The sequence below is a fragment of the Stenella coeruleoalba genome, assembly GCF_951394435.1.
Source record: "Stenella coeruleoalba genome assembly, chromosome: 17".
Lineage (NCBI taxonomy): Eukaryota > Metazoa > Chordata > Mammalia > Artiodactyla > Delphinidae > Stenella > Stenella coeruleoalba.
Genome location: NC_137163.1, coordinates 7,910,286 through 7,928,920, shown reverse-complemented (window position 1 = coordinate 7,928,920; position 18,635 = coordinate 7,910,286). Strand labels below are relative to the sequence as shown.

At 52.2% G+C, this 18,635-nt stretch overlaps 1 protein-coding gene across 1 annotated transcript in view; it reads left to right on the top strand.

Annotated features, from left to right (window-relative positions):
• The window catches only part of TG (thyroglobulin), an 80,754-nt gene that overhangs the window by 4,792 nt on the left and 57,327 nt on the right, over positions 1-18,635 (top strand). The window contains exons 3-10 of the mRNA XM_079902422.1: positions 1,874-2,113; positions 4,578-4,715; positions 5,315-5,392; positions 5,950-6,062; positions 8,089-8,191; positions 9,220-9,420; positions 14,970-15,182; positions 16,496-16,650. Of these exons, the coding sequence (XP_079758548.1) occupies positions 1,874-2,113; positions 4,578-4,715; positions 5,315-5,392; positions 5,950-6,062; positions 8,089-8,191; positions 9,220-9,420; positions 14,970-15,182; positions 16,496-16,650 (1,241 nt within the window). The remainder of the gene's footprint in view (positions 1-1,873; positions 2,114-4,577; positions 4,716-5,314; positions 5,393-5,949; positions 6,063-8,088; positions 8,192-9,219; positions 9,421-14,969; positions 15,183-16,495; positions 16,651-18,635) is intronic.

The following is an 18,635-nucleotide window of genomic DNA, read 5'->3' as shown; positions in this document are numbered from 1 at the left end:
GTCCTCAACTAACTGGATTAATACAACTGACAGTAAGTAAGGAGGTGACCAGTAACTTCCTGCACACATGCAGGGATGATGGCTCCTGCCCTTAGGGGTATGATGTCAGGTCCTGTCCGTATTGCCATCTCTGGCCTGTTTGCAGTTTGCTTTCTTCACTTCATATGCATTTATGGACCACCTGCTGTGTGCACTGTGCCGTGTGACGGGGAAACAATCATGAGAAAGTTATGGTGTCTGTCCTCCAGGGGCTCAGAGCCTAGTGTGAGAAACTGACTTGTCATCGGGTAATAAACTGAAATGATAGAACAGAAGTGTGAACACAGAAGACACGACGGAGGATGCCCAGAGAATGGGGCTACTCACCGAATGGGGAGTTGGGGAAAGATTTGCATGGCATCAGCTTCTGGATCGTGAGGGATGTTTGCCCAGCCCTTCCTGACAGAGGAAATAGATGTGCCGGGTCAGGGAGACTGTGAAAGGGTCTGCTTTGTTGGGGATGGGTGGAGAAAGGTGGTAGGAAGGGGGGCAGGGTACTTAGGAGGGAATTATAGAAGGAGAGACTAAAGGTAAATTGGGGCCAGATTTTCAAAGGTCTTAAGTGTCCAGTTATGGAATCTTCAGTCTATTCTGAAAGACATGAGCAGTAAGCATAGAGTTTTGAATGTGAACTTTTGCTTCAGGGATTCCAAATCCGTGGGATTGAGAGAATAGATTTTTTGATCAAGAACATCCACAGAAATCAATGTCTTCAAATCCTAGGTGTCAAGAGTTTCTGGTAATCCTGTGCTCTCAAAAGAATCTACTGAACACATTCACTGTTGAATTCAGTGTGATTGATTGAAATAAATATGGCTCGGTGGCTTTTTATAGTAGTAACAATTTCAAGGACAGCATGTACCAGACATGTGCCAACCACTTCAGCTGCCACACTCATAGAATAATTACAAAAACCCTATGGCGTAGATTCCCTGATTATCCCCATTTCACAGATCACAAGACTGAAGCTCAGAAAAGTTAAGTACATTATTACACAGCTGATAAGAGATCATGCTGACATTTGAACCCAGAGGTCTCTGAGAGTCATGCTCTTTCCCTTTCACAAGAATAACTCTTTACTAAATTACAATGCCTTCTTTCAACTTTTGATATCCATCTATCCATCCACTCATCCATCCATTCATCCATTCCCCCATTTATCCATCCGTTCCCCCATCTGTGGTCTATACGTCCATCCGTCCATCCACTCATCCATCCATCCATCCATTCCCGCATTTATCTGTCTATTATCCATCAATCCATCCATCTGTCCATCCTTCCATTTGAGGCAGCTGGTCAACATCACTGGTTCTAGAGTCATACTGACAAGACTGGAATTCTGAAGCAACTATTTGCCAGCTAGGAGCTTGTTTAAAGTTATATGACTTCACCATGGCTCAGTTTGTCATCTGTAACACACACATAATAATAACATCATACTGGGCTGTTTAATAAATTAAATTAAATTGTTTGTGTAAATGTTCATAGTACAATGCCTGGCATGAAATAAACATTAACTACTACTAATCTTCTTACAAAATAGATACTCCATAAATGTTGAGTGAATGCAATTGTGGAGACAAAACAGGAAGAACATTTCAGGTTGTGGAAAGAGCTGAGGTGAAGGAAACAGCAGAGGCAGAAATACGTGTGTGAGTGTGTGTGTGTGTGTGTGTGTGTGTGTGTGAGAGAGAGAGAGAGTGTGTGTGTGTGAGTGACTGTGTGTGTGTGAGTGTGTGTGTGAGTGTGTGTCTACATGCTCACATACTTCAAAGGGGTCAAAGGGAGCAACACGAGGTGGATGAATCCGTCTGTGATGTCTTTACTTCCCTAGGTCCTGGCTCTTGTGAGCAAGTGAAGCTTCGTGTCCTGCAGTTCATTAAGGAAGCAGAAGAGATCGTCATGGATTCCAACAGTTCTCGGTTCCCTCTGGGAGAGAGTTTCCTCGCGGCCAAAGGAATCCGGCTGACGGACGAGGAGCTGGCCCTTCCTCGCCTCTCCCTGCCCCGAGAGACTTTATTGGAGAAGTTTCTGAGCGGGAGTGATTATGCCATTCGATTGGCAGCTCTGTCCAGTGAGTGCCCGGTGCTTCTGGTTTCTTGTTCCTTCTTTGGAGGAAGCAAGAGCTTGAATTAGTTCCTCTTCAGTCATCTTCAGGACTGTGGTTTCCCTGGGCCCATGGATTCCGGAAAAGACAAAGGCTTTTTGTGATCCCAGCCAAAGCTGGAATTTTGCACACCTCTCCGAGATGTCCCCCGATCCTCCAGCAGAGCCCCTTGGGGGCAGGGCTTCACATTTTGTATTGCAGATGGTGCCTGCCGCCCACCAGGAAGTCAAGCATTCTGGTTAGAAGGTTCAAATATGTGAGCCCCAAATGCTCCCATTCCCCTCATGGCATGTTCTGAGGCTTCCCCCCATTTCCAAGGATTCAGGAACACCCCTCCAAGGGGGAAAGGAGAGGAACCCTCCTAGCTGAGGAACTTCCGGGTTTAGGCACCTTCCTCATGTGAGCGAATCTAATCCAGGTAGTAATTCCAAAAAGCACAACTTAGTGCCTGCGTGTAACAGAAATACGCTCAGAGGACTGACACTGCTCTGGCCTAATAACAGCTCAGCGTTTCAACTAATTGAAATGTACCTCTGGCCAGGCACTTCCTGTGCTAAGCAGATTACCGCATCTTTGCATTTGGTCCTCCAACAGCTCCATGAGAATGATGCTATAATCCCCATCTTTGATTCTTTTCAAATGTGGAAACAGAGGTTAAGTCGCACGCCCAAGTTCACCTAATTAATAACTAGCAGAGCCTGGATGCGATGCTGGTGGTTTGGCCCCCGGGCCTCCGTCCCATGCCCCTGCTGCCTGGTATGGCCAGGCTCGGAGCCTAGATTGGTCTCATCCCAGGGCCCCATCTCATCCTCCAGCACCTGCAGCCTGCTCTGGCAGCAGGGTCCCATGTCTCTGCAGTCCTCTCGCTGACCCCGCACCAACTTGGCAGGGAGGACCGATTCGTCCATCTCCAAGCAGACCTGAGTTCCCAGCCCCTTGTCAGCTTAGCTGATTCCCTGTCAGGGGTTCTCTGGGCTTGGGCCACAAAACAGCCAAGCAGTGTTCCCCTCACATCTGTACTGAGATGACGAGCGCCCACGCCCACAGGCTGGAGCCTCCCTGCTTTCATGTTCCTGGCATGTCTGCCGCCACCTTGACATTGGGTTTCGCATGTCTTTATTTCCTTAACCACATGTGAGAGTCTCCCAAGAGCCATCTTTATTTCCTGCTTCTCTTGCTCATCAGCCGTGGCTTTGGGAGGACAAGGCACCCGTCTTATTCTTTATATCCTGGGGCCTAGAACAGCACTCAACAGATAGTGGGAACCTGGAGAATGTTGCTTAACCACCCTTGATTCTTTCCTCCTCTTTTTTTCTCTTCTCCTTCCTTCCCTCCCCTCATGCCCAGGTACTTTCTTTCTCTGTTCCTTAGAGACTTGGAGATTCTGCTTTGGGCAGGAAACCAGTTTTTGTGCATGGGCAGGGTATGATGTAATCAAAGAGAGGGGGAGGGACTGATGCCCCTTGAGTTGTGACCACATTGGTTAGAGAGGGAAATTTAGAGGAAGGGAAGAGAGAACGGTTGGCACCATAGGGATTTATTCGCTGAATGGTATGATGGCATATTCCTCAGAAGTCAGGCTAAGGAAGTTGCCCTCCACCAAGCCACTGGCTCTGATTTTGCATGTCTGACATCACTGGGAAAAAAGGAAGTGTCTATAGAGAAGGACCAGGGTTGGTCACTTTCCTTGGCATCCCTGCAAATGAGAAGAGGCACGTCTACTGTTGCAGAGGAGAGGAAGCTCTTGGTGTGCAAACCTCCATGTCCTGTAGAGTACGGGGATCGAAGGCCCAGCGCAGAAAAAGATTGAGGGCCACAAAGTGTCTTTGACCATCAGAACCTGGTAGCAGTGTCCCAGGTCCTCGTGAGGGGGAGGGGTGGGCGCAGGAGGAAAGGTAGCTGCTACACAGCTGTGCGTGGCACACAGTCAACGTGTGATAAGTGTGATCAGTGATCACTGCTATCTCATGTGCCTGAAGACACTGTGTTGACCTGATCAGCTCTAAATGAGAATTCCTGAAGAAGGAGGAACAGTGATTCCATTCCTTCAAACTTCAGCCGACACTTTTCTTTTCTTTTTTTTTTTTTGGCTGCGCCTTGCAGCTTGCGGGATCTTAGTTCCCCCACCAGGGATCAAATCCGTGCGCCCTGCAGTGGAAGTACAGAGTCCTAACCACTGGACCACCAGGGAATTCCCATCAGCTGACATTTTAGTTTTATGTTTTTTTACATTTTTATTTTTAATGGGCAATCTGGTGAGTGCCTACCCACTGCTCAGTGAGCCTATTTTGGGTGGAAGTGTTTGTCACATAAATAAAAAAGCTGCCTATGTTGAAACAGGGTCTGTGTGGCTGTTCTCAGGATGGAGCCTACGCGGCCCGGGCTTTGCCAGTCAGGCACTCACATCTCTGCTCCTCTCTCCTGACTCCAGCCTTTGACTTCTACCAGAGACTCCGTGTCCACCTGGGCAGATCCCCACAGGCATCCAGCCCTCTGCGGTCCAGCATCTACGTGCCCCAGTGTGACGCATTCGGAAGTTGGGAGCCCGTGCAGTGCCACGCCGCAACTGGTGAGGGGGGCGGGCGCCCTGGGGAGGCCAAGTGACACCACTTAGAGGAAAGAGCCCGGCCCTGGGGGGCAAGTGAGCTGGACTCTAGGCCCCTGTTTGGCGGCTGGGGGCAAGTCCTTTAGTTTCTCTGGCCTCTGGTTGTCCCATCTGTACAATGGGAGCAGTGGCCTTCTACCAGCCCAAAGGTCACGTGAGTGGTTGCTGAGGTTTCTGGGTGTTAAGGCCTGTGATTGTGGACAGTGTTGGGGAGGGCGGACAGATGGGAGGATGGGAGAGGGACCTTATTGGCACTGCTATGCATGCAAATGAGGAAAGTTTTTTAAAATTTTTAAAAGATTTTTATTGGAGTGCAGCTGATTTGCAGTGTTGTGTTAGTTTCAGGTGTACAGCAAAGTGAACCAGTTATGCATATACATATAGCCACTCTTTTTTAGATTCTTTTCCCCTATAGGCCATTACAGAGTATTGAGTAGAGTTCCCTGTGCTGTATAGTAGGTCCTTATTCGTCATCTATTCTATATATAGTAGTGTGTATTGCGGGACACTCGGGGCAGGTCCCTCAGGGCTCTTCCTGAACTCTGGCTGTGGCTCTTTTCCAGGGCACTGCTGGTGTGTGGACGGGAAGGGAGAGTACGTCCCTACCTCGCTGGCTGCCCGCTCCCCTCAGATCCCGCAGTGTAAGAGAAGCCCCCCTGACCCGGGCGGTGGGTGCTCTGGTGGGTGGTGCCCACTCCCAGCCTGGGGAGGCTCCGTGGGCCAGCCCTTCAGACGAGCCCCTGAGGGCAGCCAGACCACGCCTCCTCTAGTCCCCAGGCCTGGAAGACTCTCCCTGACCTTGGCCCTTCCTAATTGGTGGTCCTCGTTTCCCAGGTGGAGAGAGGCAGCTGCAGGGGGAGAGGGAGCCCCAGGTCTCCCCGCTGCACCTGCTCCCTGGGCAGTTTCTGCCACTTCTGTACTTTCAGCAGCCACGTTGCATCTGGTCTATAGTCCAACCTCTTTCCTGAGTTCAGACCCGTGCAATCAAGCGCTCGCATTACACGTCAGAGATGATACGTCCCATGTGGGTCTTTGTCCCAGAATCTCAGCCTGCTTCTTCTCTGAGTTTCCAGCTCTATGTATAAGGCACCTCCATCCACCCAGATGCACGGCTCTGACACTCGGGCCAACCTGGGCTCCCCACCCTTCCTTGGCACCCATGGCCAGTCTGTTAAGAGATCCCCTCTCTCCCTGCCAGGCCCCACCAGCTGTGAGAAGTCTCGAGCCAGGGCGCTGCTTTCCAGTTGGAAACAGGCTGGTTCCCAAGGAAACCCATCTCCAAAAGACCTGTTCATCCCAACCTGCTTAGAGGTAAGCCTCTGAAGGCCCAGGAAGGGTTGAGAGGGAAGCTAGAACTTCCTGGATGGTAATTTTTCTAGTTTTCAATAAATTTGTTTTAGTCGAAAACTCACAGGAGTTCTAGACCTGGGTTTTTGTCCCAGCCCTGGCTGACCCTAGCTGTGTGAACTTGGGTAATTTACTTACCTTCTCTGTGCTTCTCCGTACTTTGTTTTATCCTAAGATCAGGCCACATTTTAACCTTCCCTAGCGCTAGGATTGTTTTGAGGCCCTAAGGAAATATCTTTAATGAAAACTCTTTGAAAAATAATCTACGCATGTACAGTTTCTGAGGCCGTTTGCCACATCGCCACGCTCATCACATTTTAGCTTCTCAGCATAAATGGGGGACGTAATGTATTTCCCTCCGCAGCTCCGTGGAGGGTTGTCATGGTTTAGTGCAGTGACTGATGTGAAAGCTCTTAGGGAAAAGCTTCTTGCTGGAATCAACCACTTAGGTGCCAAATGATGGCAATCTCTGTGCCTCAGGCCCCTTTCCCTGAAGTAGGGGTGATAGGAACACCGCCACCCACTCTGCTAGGCTCCAAGGGGCTCCAAGAAAATCAGATGAAATCAGCAGTGTAGAGGTTAGTGAAACTGCAAATTACTGAGCAAAAGTGTCCTTATTATTATTCCTCATTATTATTGTTGTTTGGTGCTGTAAACATGGACCCCAATTATGATGGAGTTTTATAGAGAAATTTAATCTTTTATTTTGGCTGACAGCCCCCTACCACTGGAATGAGAGTCTGCTCCATCATCAGGGGTGGGGTGGCGAGTTCACCCATGGAGGAGGAGAGGCAGAAACCACAGCTCTGACGGAGGGAAAAGGGGTTCAGAGCAGGTCCCAGAGAACCTCTGATCGTGTGGTTTTCCAGCCTGTCTCCTGGAGCACCCAGGTGCCAGGAAACAGGACCCAAGACGTCCACTGCCCAAACGGGATGGCTATGCCTTGGACCCAACTCTCGAAGAAAATTCACGTTAATGGCTAAAGTGTTCTCAATTTTAAGTCTTTATCCCATGTTTTCTCAAACCTTTGCTTGGCTTTGACTCTTACCTGTGTAGCTAAAAAGCCGTGCGCCCAGGGGTGCATCACCTGATTTCTCTGGGCCTCTCTGAGTAGAATGAGGACAGTGGGCTCCCTACCTCCCAGGGACTGAATGACACCCCCAGGGAGGGGGGGGCCTCCTGGTATGTTCTCTGGAAATGTCGGGTGTCGTTATGATGGTCATTTCTTGTCTGTGAACATGGCACAGCAGAGTATAAAACGAACAAGTGCCCAAGAAAAGTCAAGGAAACCTCCAGTGACGGCCAGGAAGGTTGGGGGAGCTGCCCTCTCCCGACACCTGCTGTTACACACGCTCAGGAGAGATGATGTTTTCTTCCATCAAGGGCTCTGAGAAGGAACGTGCTCAAGGGTCCATCTAGTCCCACCTCCTTCTTTTTTAGATGAGGAAACTCTCCCCAGTGAATCGAAGGAGCTTCCCCAGCATCCCCCAGCTGGCCCTGGGGCAGGCCGAGGAGACAGGGGCCCCGGTCAGGGTTTGGGTGACTGCCTTTTACCTTTTCTTTATTCCCTGTTACAGGTGTTACAGACTCCCTTTCTCCAAGGGATGCTTGCTGAAAATCATTTCTGGAATGGGGGGCATTATTTCAAGAGAGTGGCTGGGCTTTGGGGCTGGATGGGTTTAGGCCCAGCCCGGGTCTGCCGCTCCCCAACCTATGGGATGTTGTTCTGTCACTTTCCCTCTCTGAGTGAGCCTCAGTTTCGCCTGCCCTAAAATGGGTTAACTGTGGTTCTTGTCTCATGGGGTTGTTAAAATCACCAACTCAAATAATGTATGTAGAGGGTCTGGAAGAGGACAGCACCTCCTCCCACCCCTTCCACTTGGAGAAACCATCCCCAGTGGTTCTGAAGGAACATTCTTGACATCTGGCTACTGACGTATCAGCTACAAAATCACCTGCCCTTGGTGACACGACCTCGGCTTTGTCTCAGACAGGAGAGTTTGCCAGGCTGCAGGTGTCAGAGGCCAGCACCTGGTGTGTGGACCCGGCCTCAGGAGAGGGCACACCACCTGGCACAAACGGCAGTGCCCAGTGTAAGTATGGCTCCTCCCCCGTTACCCCCTACCCCACCCATGAGCACCGGGTGTGGAGCCCCAAGAGCTGGGGCTTCACGTCCCAGCTCGACCACTTCCAGAGCTGCGCAAGCCTCTATCCTCACTGTGCCTCAGTATTCTCACCTATGAAATAGGGACAATATTCCTCCACTTCAGTGGGTTCTTGGGAGAAATACACACAGCAGAGATTGGGGCTGCACTTCGTAACTAGAGGAGCAAACCAGCGCTGGTCCCTATTAAAGTGGGCACTGGTGCTTTCATGGGAGACCAGCTGTGCAGCACGGATGCCACCACAGGCTCCAGCCTGGCTCCGCCGTCTGGTTTCCACGGTGAGGTCAAGACGATGTCCGTAAAGTGCAGACGTGTTTATGTCCCTCCTCTGCCTGGAACCCATCGACACTCCCCATGGTCCTTAGGGCCAGGCTCTTTGCTGTGGCTCATGGGCCCCTGTGTGTGTGGCTCCTGTAACTTCTTTTACTTCTCTTGTTTCTCCATCTCAGCATCAAGATCCAGGTGTAATAGACTGTAGTCAGACGTTTCAAGCAGGCAGACACTCTCTTCCCCCGGGGCCTTAATGTGTTCTGGTTCAGCCTCTGCAAACCTCCCACCCCTCCCGCTACCAGCTGGCTAAGTCTTACTCAGCCCACCCATAGGTCCCTCCAGGAAGCCTTTGCGGGCCTCCCCCTTCCACGGCGGAGTTCACTACCTTCCTACGGACTCCTAAACTGCCCTGCACATCTCCTGTTGTCGCCCTTATCATCTGAACTGTGGTTGCTCACGTGTGTGTGTGTGTGTGTGTGTGTGTGTGTGTGTGTGTGTATGGAGCAGATAGGGGAGTACAGACCTGAGCGAGGCCCAGGCTTTGCCCTGTCCTAGTTCAACACCCCAGTGGGGAGGCACCCCAGACCCTGGGGCCCTGCAGGCAGGTGGCAGTCGGTGGTGGGTGGTGACAAGGGCTATGGCAGCTTCACGGGCAAAGAGCCCATAGGGCTTGTCTTTGCATCAAGGCCCGAGCCTCTGTGAAGTGCTCCAGAGTGGAGTTCCCTCCAGGAGAGCCAGCCCTGGCTACGCCCCAGCCTGCACGGCGGAGGATGGAGGCTTCTCCCCAGTGCAATGCGACCCGTCCCAGGGCAGCTGCTGGTGTGTCCTGGGCAGCGGAGAGGAGGTGCCTGGGACCCGCGTGGCTGGGAGCCAGCCGGCCTGTGAGAGTAAGTGGTGATGCTGCAGAGGGGCTCCCTGGGCTGGTGGGGTCCTGCTCATCTCTTCCTTTGTCCTGGCTGGGGTTGGGGGGACTCCAAAGGTGCCAGGACAGTGGGGACAGGAAGGGAGACAAGGGAACCGCAAGAGGGATGTGGTCACAGTTGATTCCCGTGATGCTGAAACTGCGTCTGCTTTGTACCAATGCCCAGCCCTGGGGCTCAAACCAAGGAGAGCCCGTGCAGGGACCTCCTGAGCCGGCGCCTCACAAAGCTCAGGCCTGCTGAGGGGTGCCGGGTCTTGGTCTCCCCATCCTCGAGTGGAGAGGAGGGTACACACAGCAGGATCTCAGTGTGGGCGGGTCCATCCCAGCCAGGGAGCTTTAGGAGTCCGTGGAGGTGTCGATCTGTTTATTTTTATTTCTAGTTTAAAAATCATTTGGATATCAGATATTGAAACATATCTCTTATGAATATATATTATACTATTGAAATACATTATTACTTATTAAAATATTATTTAATTATCAGTTACTTACCTTTCATTCCTCCTATATACTCAAGTCACAGAACATTGCAGTCACGCTAAAATTTATGGGCACAGGTAGGTTACATTATCTGTGACTTTCGTTTCAGAACAGTAAATGAAGACATTGCAAAATATTTATTACAAATTGGGATGTTGGGTCTGGCAGGGTCGAGGGATATTGTACTAAATACTAATTTTATTGCAATTGCCTTTCTTTTGCTGTCCTTATTGTTTCGTTGCCTTATTTTTAACTTTTGCAGTCTATAAGCAACATTTTGGAACTGCGGACACATTTAATTAGGTCTAGTGATTTCTATGCGTAAAGAGAATTTTTATATTTGTAAATTTATATTTATATTGTAAAGAGACAGGGGGTCTCTTCAAAGGAAGGGTGGGAAGGAAGAGTCACCTGCTTTCTTTGTGGGTCTCTGTCCCCTTCTGTCCATTTCCTCACCTGACCCTAACCTGTGGCGTGTGCCCACGGCTCTCACCACACGCCTTTTCTCCCAAGCCCCCAACTCCCCCTCTCTGTACGGGGCCTGCTTCAAGGGCCTCAGCAGCTTCCATCATGCAGGGAACATAGTAGGTGCTCAGTGAGTATTTATGAGTAGAGCTCCCTGCCAGATGCTGCCGAGAGAAGTGATGTGGCAGCCTTAGGGTCGGATGCCACGCACATTGAACTTGCAGGGCATCTAAGAGTGGTCTGCACTGTTTGGGACCCAGGAAACAGCCTGATGTGTCTCCTGCAGGAACAGGTCCGGAAGCACAGCTCTTCTGGGGCCTGAGAAGACTCCATGCGGCTTGGCCTTGCAGGATTCCACGATAATAACTTACCTGTGCAGAGATTTACCTGTTAAAATGTGCTTTTCACATTACTTATCCCATTTTTGCCTCCCAGCGATGCAGGTAAATAGAACAGTCCTACTCCCCATTATACAGATGGCAAAACTGGGACTCACAGAAGCTCGTTAATATGTCGAAAGCCACACCTCTGGCAAATGGAACAGCCAGCGCTAACGAAGCCCCTTCCTGCTGACCTACTGCAGAGCGTGGTGGAGAAAGCTCAGATGTAGGGGCCAGACAGACAGACCTGAGTGTCAGCTCTGCCACCTCCCTTGCGGGTGACCTTGGGCTAGTCCCTTAACCTCTCTGGACCACAGGTTCCCAATCGGTGAAATGGGCATGGGGAATCGTAGCTATTTCTTAGAGTCATCGTTAAGACTAATTCAAATAGTCTCTGTAAACAGCTTCACCTGGTGGCTCAGAGGGCAGCCTCCAGGGCCAGGCCTGGCTCCCCACTTGCTGCTGTAGGACTTAGGGCAGAAATTTAAGGTCCCGCTTCTTCGGGGTCCTCACCTGTGGGATGAGGGTGACAACAGTCTTGCCTCACAGAGATGCTGTGAAGATGAAATCAGTTCTTGGGAGATGCTTGGGCGGCCCTGGCACACAGTAAATGCGCCGTGCGCACGAGCTCCTGTATGAGGGGCTGGAAGCAGGATCTGGTTTCTAGTCCAGTCACCAGCACGTGCCCCAGGCAAGCCACTCAGCTGCTTTGAGCCTTTGCTCTCCTAGCCTCTAAAATGGCAATGATGCAGTTATCCTTTGGAAGGACTGCGTGAGATTAAGGAGGTAGAGTGCCCTCTCCATGCTGGCCCGCTGTGGGTGTTCAATTCACGTCAGTTTCCATACTTCTTCATTTTTCCCTCCTCCCCGACCACGGAGGCTGGATGAGTCAAACCATAGCCAGGGAGTCTGCATTTCAGTGAAACTGGGGAGGAAGGCCATGGGAAAGCAGGTCGGCTGGGCAGGGTGAGACGCTGACGAGAGGAACGTCTGTGTCTCAGACGACGCGGAGACCCCAGGAGGAGATGCCTTCCCAGCCAAGTCAAAGCACTCACTGGCCCACTCCCAAAAAAGGCCATGGAGGGGAACCAGAAGAGCCCCAGGGTACAGAGCCATCCTGGGGACCTGGAGGGGAACATGCATTTATTGAGGTTTACTCTGTGCACCAGGGGCTCACATGTGCACATTCCCTCACTGACATCTCGCTTTTCACACACACATGCACACACGCCTGGCACACTCGTGGAGAACATAGATTCTGGGGTCCGGTTGTGCCGTGTCCTAGCTCTCGGGTCACAGGCAAGATATTTACCCTCAGTGTGCCTCAGCGTTGGCTTCTGGGAAATGAGGATAGTGGGACCTACCCCTCAGCTTTGTGGGAAGAATTGAAGGAGTTGGTATTGGTGATGCTCTTAACAGTATCCCGGGCACATACCAAGGGCCGCACAGTGGTTTTTAAATAGAGGTGTGGTATTGGAGGTTCAGATGGTGAGGGGTTTTCCCTGGGGTCCCGCGGGAAGGATGAGAGCCAGTTCTGGGCCCACATACGGGTCCAGCTGGGGATCCTGCATGAGTCCTGAGAGGGGCCTGGCCAAGTACTTGCAGGAAGCCTCGGAGGACAGAGGAAAGAGCGTGGGCTGGAGATGCGGGGGCATGCAGGTTCCAGTTCCGCTCTGCCTGGCGTGAGGAGGAGCTGGGCCTCGTCAGCCTCAGTGGCCTTGGCTGCCAATGGGGGCCTGGCTGCTGGTGTGGGAAGCCCCTCGCAGGTCCTCGGCCCGGGGCCCGGGCGCCCTCCCACGTGAGAGGTCACAACTCAGCGGTGCTCTGGCTTTCCAGGTGCCCAAAACCTTCCCTCCTGTACTTGGCCCGCCTTGGTGGTCAGAAGTGCCAGGGACCTTTATTGCCATCCTAGAGGTCGGACACAGGGGCTCAGAGACGTATGGGGCTGTGCACAAGCCCGCGCTCAGCACGGAGGGGTGGAGTCCTCCCCCAGCCTGGCGAGCCTGCTGTCCAAGCCAGAAATAGGGCCGGGGCCTGGGAGACGTCCGCGAGCCATTATAACACTGAGTGTTGCGGGCTCTGGAAAGGGTATGCTGAGCCGGGGAGCCGGGGAGCCCAGGGAAGAGCACCCTTCCCCCCTCAGCAGCGCCAGACTAAAGGGCCTTTCCCTGCTGGGATAGTGCTTCGGTTCAAAGAACCAGCACTCAAGCCCTGGCTCTGTCCCTCCAAATCCTCAAACCTCAGTTTTGTCATCTGTAAAAGGGGGATGATAAAACCGGGGATCCCTGCTTCATAGGGCTATTTTGAGTGAGGTCCAGTTAAGTATTGATCATGACAGAGTTAAACAACCTCTAAAATTCGTGGTAAATATCAGCTATTATTTCTCTCAGAAGTTTACCCTCGTGGTGCATCAAATGCTATTTCATTGCTCTGAAAGGGTGAATTCACATCCTATAATTTCCAATCAGGCAATAATATATTACGCTTGTTGTTATTGTTAATAATAATAATAGCTAACATTAATGACCATTTATTAGCTGCCAGTAACTCCTCTGAGCTCTTTACATGCCTTAATTCATTTTGATTCACACCATCCCTAGGTGGTAGGCGCTATTGCTATCCTCACCATTTGATGGGCAAGAAAACGGAGTCACAGAGACAGTAATTAACTTGCTCTAGGGGGCTCAACTAGTAAATGATTGAGCCAGGATTCAAAGCTTGCAGGCTGACCCCATAGCCCACAGGCTGGCCCACAGCCTGGCCCCACAGGCTGGTCCCATAGCCCACAGGCTGGCCCCATAGCCCACAGGCTTCCCATCCCCAGCGTATACATGGTACTTGGTAAGAGCCAACTCAATAAGCCCTCAAATTACAGTGCAAAATTTTGGCCAGAGGCCATCGTCTTTATTAGATAGAAGACCCAGGCTGCCCCCTGGAGATCAAAATGGGTCATTCTCCATCTGTGAGGCCCCCAAGTACTCCTGAGTCACATGTGGGTTGCAGATTTTAAAGCCAGACATATGCAGGCAGCAAGGCTATGCTTCGGTCAGATGATGAACTAAACCTCTAGCCAGGTGTGAAATTGTTGCACGGAGTATGTCTGTCCTTTAATTTACTTAGTTACCCACTTATTTAACACATACTCATGGAGCTTGTGTTCTGGGTCAGCATTGTGCCATGGCCTGGGTGAACAGAGGAAAGGGGTCCTCTTTCCTCTCGGAGCTCAATCCAGTGGGGAGACCAGAATGCAGATAGAGTCTTGAATAATTGATAACACGGCGGGGTGGTGGGGGGTGGTCTACTCCAAGTGGCCTGAGAGCTTAGAGAAAGGAGGCCTAAGTTGGCCTGGGAGAACCATGGAAGGGTTAGACAGTTTGAGGGGTTGAGCTGATAACTGAGGACCTGTAAAGAAAACTTTTAGGCAGACGAGCAGGCAGAGGGAAGGGCATGGGGTGTGCAACCAGCCTACGGTCAGGGAATGACAACTATGGGGCAAAATGGGGCTGGAAGAGACCAGAGCAGAGAGAGGGAGTTGGGTCAGCAGGCGCTCGGGGGGTCTTGAGAGCCAAGTCCAGCTCCATTTCTTTGCCGGCGGCGGGGACTGGATTGGACATGGGAGCAGAAGGGCAGGGGATGAGGCCCAAATGCGGGGAGCTGGTGAGGAAGCTTCGATAGCCGTTCAGGAAGAAGATGACGAATGTCTAAATGAAGGAAGTGCGGTGGGAATGAAGAGAAGTCGAGGAGGTGTGAGCCACTGCTTCAGCTGATGGGCAGAGGAGGTGGGACCGTCTTGGCTGCCATGTTCCTGGCTGGAGGTGCCAGGCCTTGAGCTCGGGGTGCTGAAGCCAGAGCGGGTGTGGGCAGCAGACACTGAGCTCTGGACCCGTTGGCCTTGAGGTGGAGGAGACTGGCTGGGAATGGGACTTAGAGATGGAAGAGACGGGAAGAAGCTCGAGAGGGCCTGAGCTGGTGGTGGAGGAACGAGAGTCAGCCCTGCTCAGGCGTGTGATAAAACCGAGAGAGGATGGGCTCGGCCAGGCGGAGGGCGGGGCAGGGTGGGGACAGGCCCAGGCTGGCCTGAGGGAAGGGAGGACGGGGGCCCCCCCGTGCGAGTGAGCGGCAGTGAGGGGGGCAGTGCTCAGCCCCGGCGCTGGGCAGGTGCCCACAGCTGTCCCTTTCCTTCTCCTAGGCCCGCAGTGCCCACTGCCCTTCAACGTGTCGGATGTGGCCGGCGGGGCCCTCCTGTGCGCGCCAGCCTCAGGCCCAGGAGGGGCTGCCATGCAGCGGTGCCAGCTGCTGTGCCGCCCGGGCTACCGGAGTGCCTTCCCGCCAGGGCCGCTGCTGTGTAGCCTGCAGAGGAGACGCTGGGAGTCGCAGCCCCCTCAGCCCCGTGCCTGCCAGCGTGAGTGGCCCCAGGAAGGGCTGCCCGGTGCCCCGCTCCCTCTCAGGGCTCGGGGCCGAGGCCTTCATTTTCCCCACCCGAGTGTAGCCTGTCCACCGTAAGCCAGGTGGCATCAGAGCAGGAGAGAAGGTCCAATGGAGCATTTTCTTCTAGAAGGAGCAGATGTGCTTCCCAGACCCCTGGGGGGGAAGCGCTGTTTGTGGCTTCTCTGGAGCAATCTGCCCCTTGAGACACCTGCCATCATTCTGGACTCTTGGATACAGGACTGCATTCAAGATACAGGTGATCCACTGGCCGTATTGGTTACTATGGTGTTGGCAAGCTTAGAGCTGCTGGTCCGGCCTCTGAGAGGGACAGTGACACTGCCACGCCAGCCCTGCCCCCACGTCCATCTGGAGCTCCGGGGTATGGCATCCTTTCTGATCACTGTGGGCCTGGGCCATATTTAAATATGGGCAGAGCTCCTTCCTCCTGTTCTCATAGCAAACCCACTTTCACATGCACATGGCTGTGAGGCCACGTCAGGCTCTGACTGCATCTGTCCTGGCAAAGGCTGGCCATGGTTACTCACAGCCAGGCCGGGGGCGGACTCGGGGACCGGCGCTGGGTCCACCCAGGGCAGCGGGAGGGGCGTTCAGGAGGGAGACCCAGATCCTGGGACTGACTGTCACAAGGCTCTGGGTGGCTGGTAGAGCATCAAAGGACAGTATTTGCCATAAAGCATTCTGAAAGAGAGAATACTATCCAGAAAAATTTCAAAATATGATTTGGACAAATACGTGGCCTATTTCCCTGGATGATGACAGAGTGGCCTGAGCCGAAATTAAGACCAGACTGGTCACGACTGAGCAAGGGACTTGGGAGAAGAGAGGCATAGGTCCTGAGCTCCTAAAGTGGAGTGCAGGGCTGCTGTGTACGACTGTGCAGGTTGTGCACTGAGCAACCTTAGAGAAAGCCTTTCACATAGGCTGTGGTGAAACTCTTAACTGGCCAAACCAGGTGCAGTGGCCCTGTTTGAGTCCAAGTGGAAGATTTTCCAACAAGAATGTCCAGGTCCCATGTAAATGTAAAGCAGCCTGGTTTAGAGGCTGAGGCAGGACTGAGTTTGCTGTGAGGGTGCGAAGTAATTTGAGACGAGCCGGCATGCTAGGAAGTAGTTAGACTCAGAGGGTGACAAGCAAGATGGCAGTGCTCGTGGGCTCCAAGCTAAATGAGGAAGGGTTATTTTTGCAGAGGAAAAACCAAACAAGACAAAGAAAAGAATCCCACAGCTCTTCCGCCCCTGTCTGCTGACCTCTGGTGCTTGTCTGCAGGGCCCCAGCTGTGGCAGACTCTCTGGACCCAAGGGCAGCTCCAGCTCCAGCTCCCGCCGGGCAAGGTGTGCCACGCCGACTACACAGGCTTGCTGCCAGCTTTCCAGCATTTCCTGTTAGACGAGCTCACAGCCCGCGGCTTCTGTCAGATCCAGGTATGTGCCTGGCCTTCCCCACAAGGGGGGCTTGGACTGAGCTGAGGGTCACCGGGCAGAGAACCTCAGATTTCAAATGAACTTACAGTTCAACCCACGGTCCTTTTACCAATGGGCAAACTGAGGCCCAGGATGAGAAAGTAACTCAGACAAGGCTAATGACATAGAGGCAGAGGCGGATCTGGTATCCATCTCATCATTGGCCATTCTTTCTGCATAAAGATAGCAAACCAAATGCGTGCTGAGTGCTTAGATTGTGCCAGGCACCGTGCATCCCTTAGCATGGGTTAGTTAATGCGATCCTCACTGGAGCCCTATTATTGTTACCGTGTTATTACTAGAGAGTAAAAATAATTGGCCAGAGTCACAGCTGGGAAATGGTAGAGCCAGGCCGGCTGACGTGAGGACAGAGCTGTGGTCACCATATGGTACTGTCCCCACCCATGAAGAAAGAGCCTGGGAATGGGGCAGGGAGGCTGCAGTGCTGCGACACGCTCTCTGAGCTGCTATGCCGGGCCGGTCCTTAAATCTGTGAGGAGGCATCATGGATCCTCCTTGGAAGGAAAATGTTACATGCCAACTGGAGAGACATGGTTACCAAAGAGTTTTTAGCTGTGTAATAGGCAAGGACTTTGGTGATTTGAAGTCCCAAGCGTTCACAGAGGGAGTCTTTAAAAGTCACTCAGTTAAATAAGTCCTCGTTCTGCTCAAAGGCTGCTGTCTCATCAGAGCAACTCATTTCTAGCACCTCATGTTAAGAATTTCGGAGAACACACATTTTCACAAAACCAAATACAAAGAGTATTGATTTTAAAACAAAGAGAAACAAATCTTGCCCCCTTTTATCTAAAGAAAGGCACTTGACAGCAGTATCAGCAATATTTATGGGTTAGTGAGCACTGGTTGTATTCCTGGTGCCAGGCTGCAAGTTCTACTTTCCTTATCGCTAATGATTACAGCACCCTGCTCAGTGGGTATCATTAGCCCTTGACTGGTAAGTGAATTAACTAAAGCCCATGGAGAGTAAGTAAGTTGCCCGAGATTTCACATCACGGAGTAAGTCTAGACTCTCACTACACCAAATTTGTTCATTCTTTCACTCATTTTCTCCCTCCTTCATTCTTCCATTTAGCAAGTGTTTGGGTGCCTGTTACAGGCCAAGCATGGTTTTAGGCACTGAGGATTATCGGAGATAAACAAAGCCAGACACTAGTTACAGCGGCCAGGACAGATTTTCATCAGTAATACACTGGTGCTCAGCAGCCCCTCAGCCTCTCTGAAGCTAATTCAATCTGTAACGTGGGGTAATGACAGTTCTGACTCCACAGGCCTGTTTTGGAGACTAAACTAGCCAACATGTTTAAAGCGCTCCACGCAGGGCCTGAATAATGGAGGATGTTCAAAAAGTGTGCGCATTGCCTCGCGGGAATGCCAGGTACCTGGCACACAGCAGTTCTCCTCCAGTGACAGCGGCACGAACCCCACGTCCACTGGCGCACCTGCACCCTGGGCGTCGTGGGGTGCACGGCACATAGTGGGTGCCTGGTACCAGTCTGTGGCTTGACCTGCCATTCATGTTGAATGACCTCCTGCAGCCCAGGGCCTGTGTTGAGAGGGCATCGTCTGGACCCTGAATGAGGTGGTCAAGGTCTCTCGTGCAGCAGGCTGACCGCCAAGGCCCAGATCGACTCTGGATCGTGGGTTGGACAGATGTCCTTCACAGACCCTTCCTTTTACACAGAACCTTCTCATTCACCTCTAGATGCCCAAGCTTCTGATAAACTAACACCCCCTGGGGCTTGATATAGAAGCTCTTGGGATGTTGCCTTTGAAAGAGCACGATGGGAAGAGGGCCCAGTGAGGCTTGTGTTGAACCCCGGCCCCTGCCTGGCACTGTCCCCAGGCTAACCAGGCACCACCACTGCCCTGCCCTGCAGACGGTCAGGGGGCACTGAGGGCCGTGCTCAGGTTGGGAGGAGAAGCCA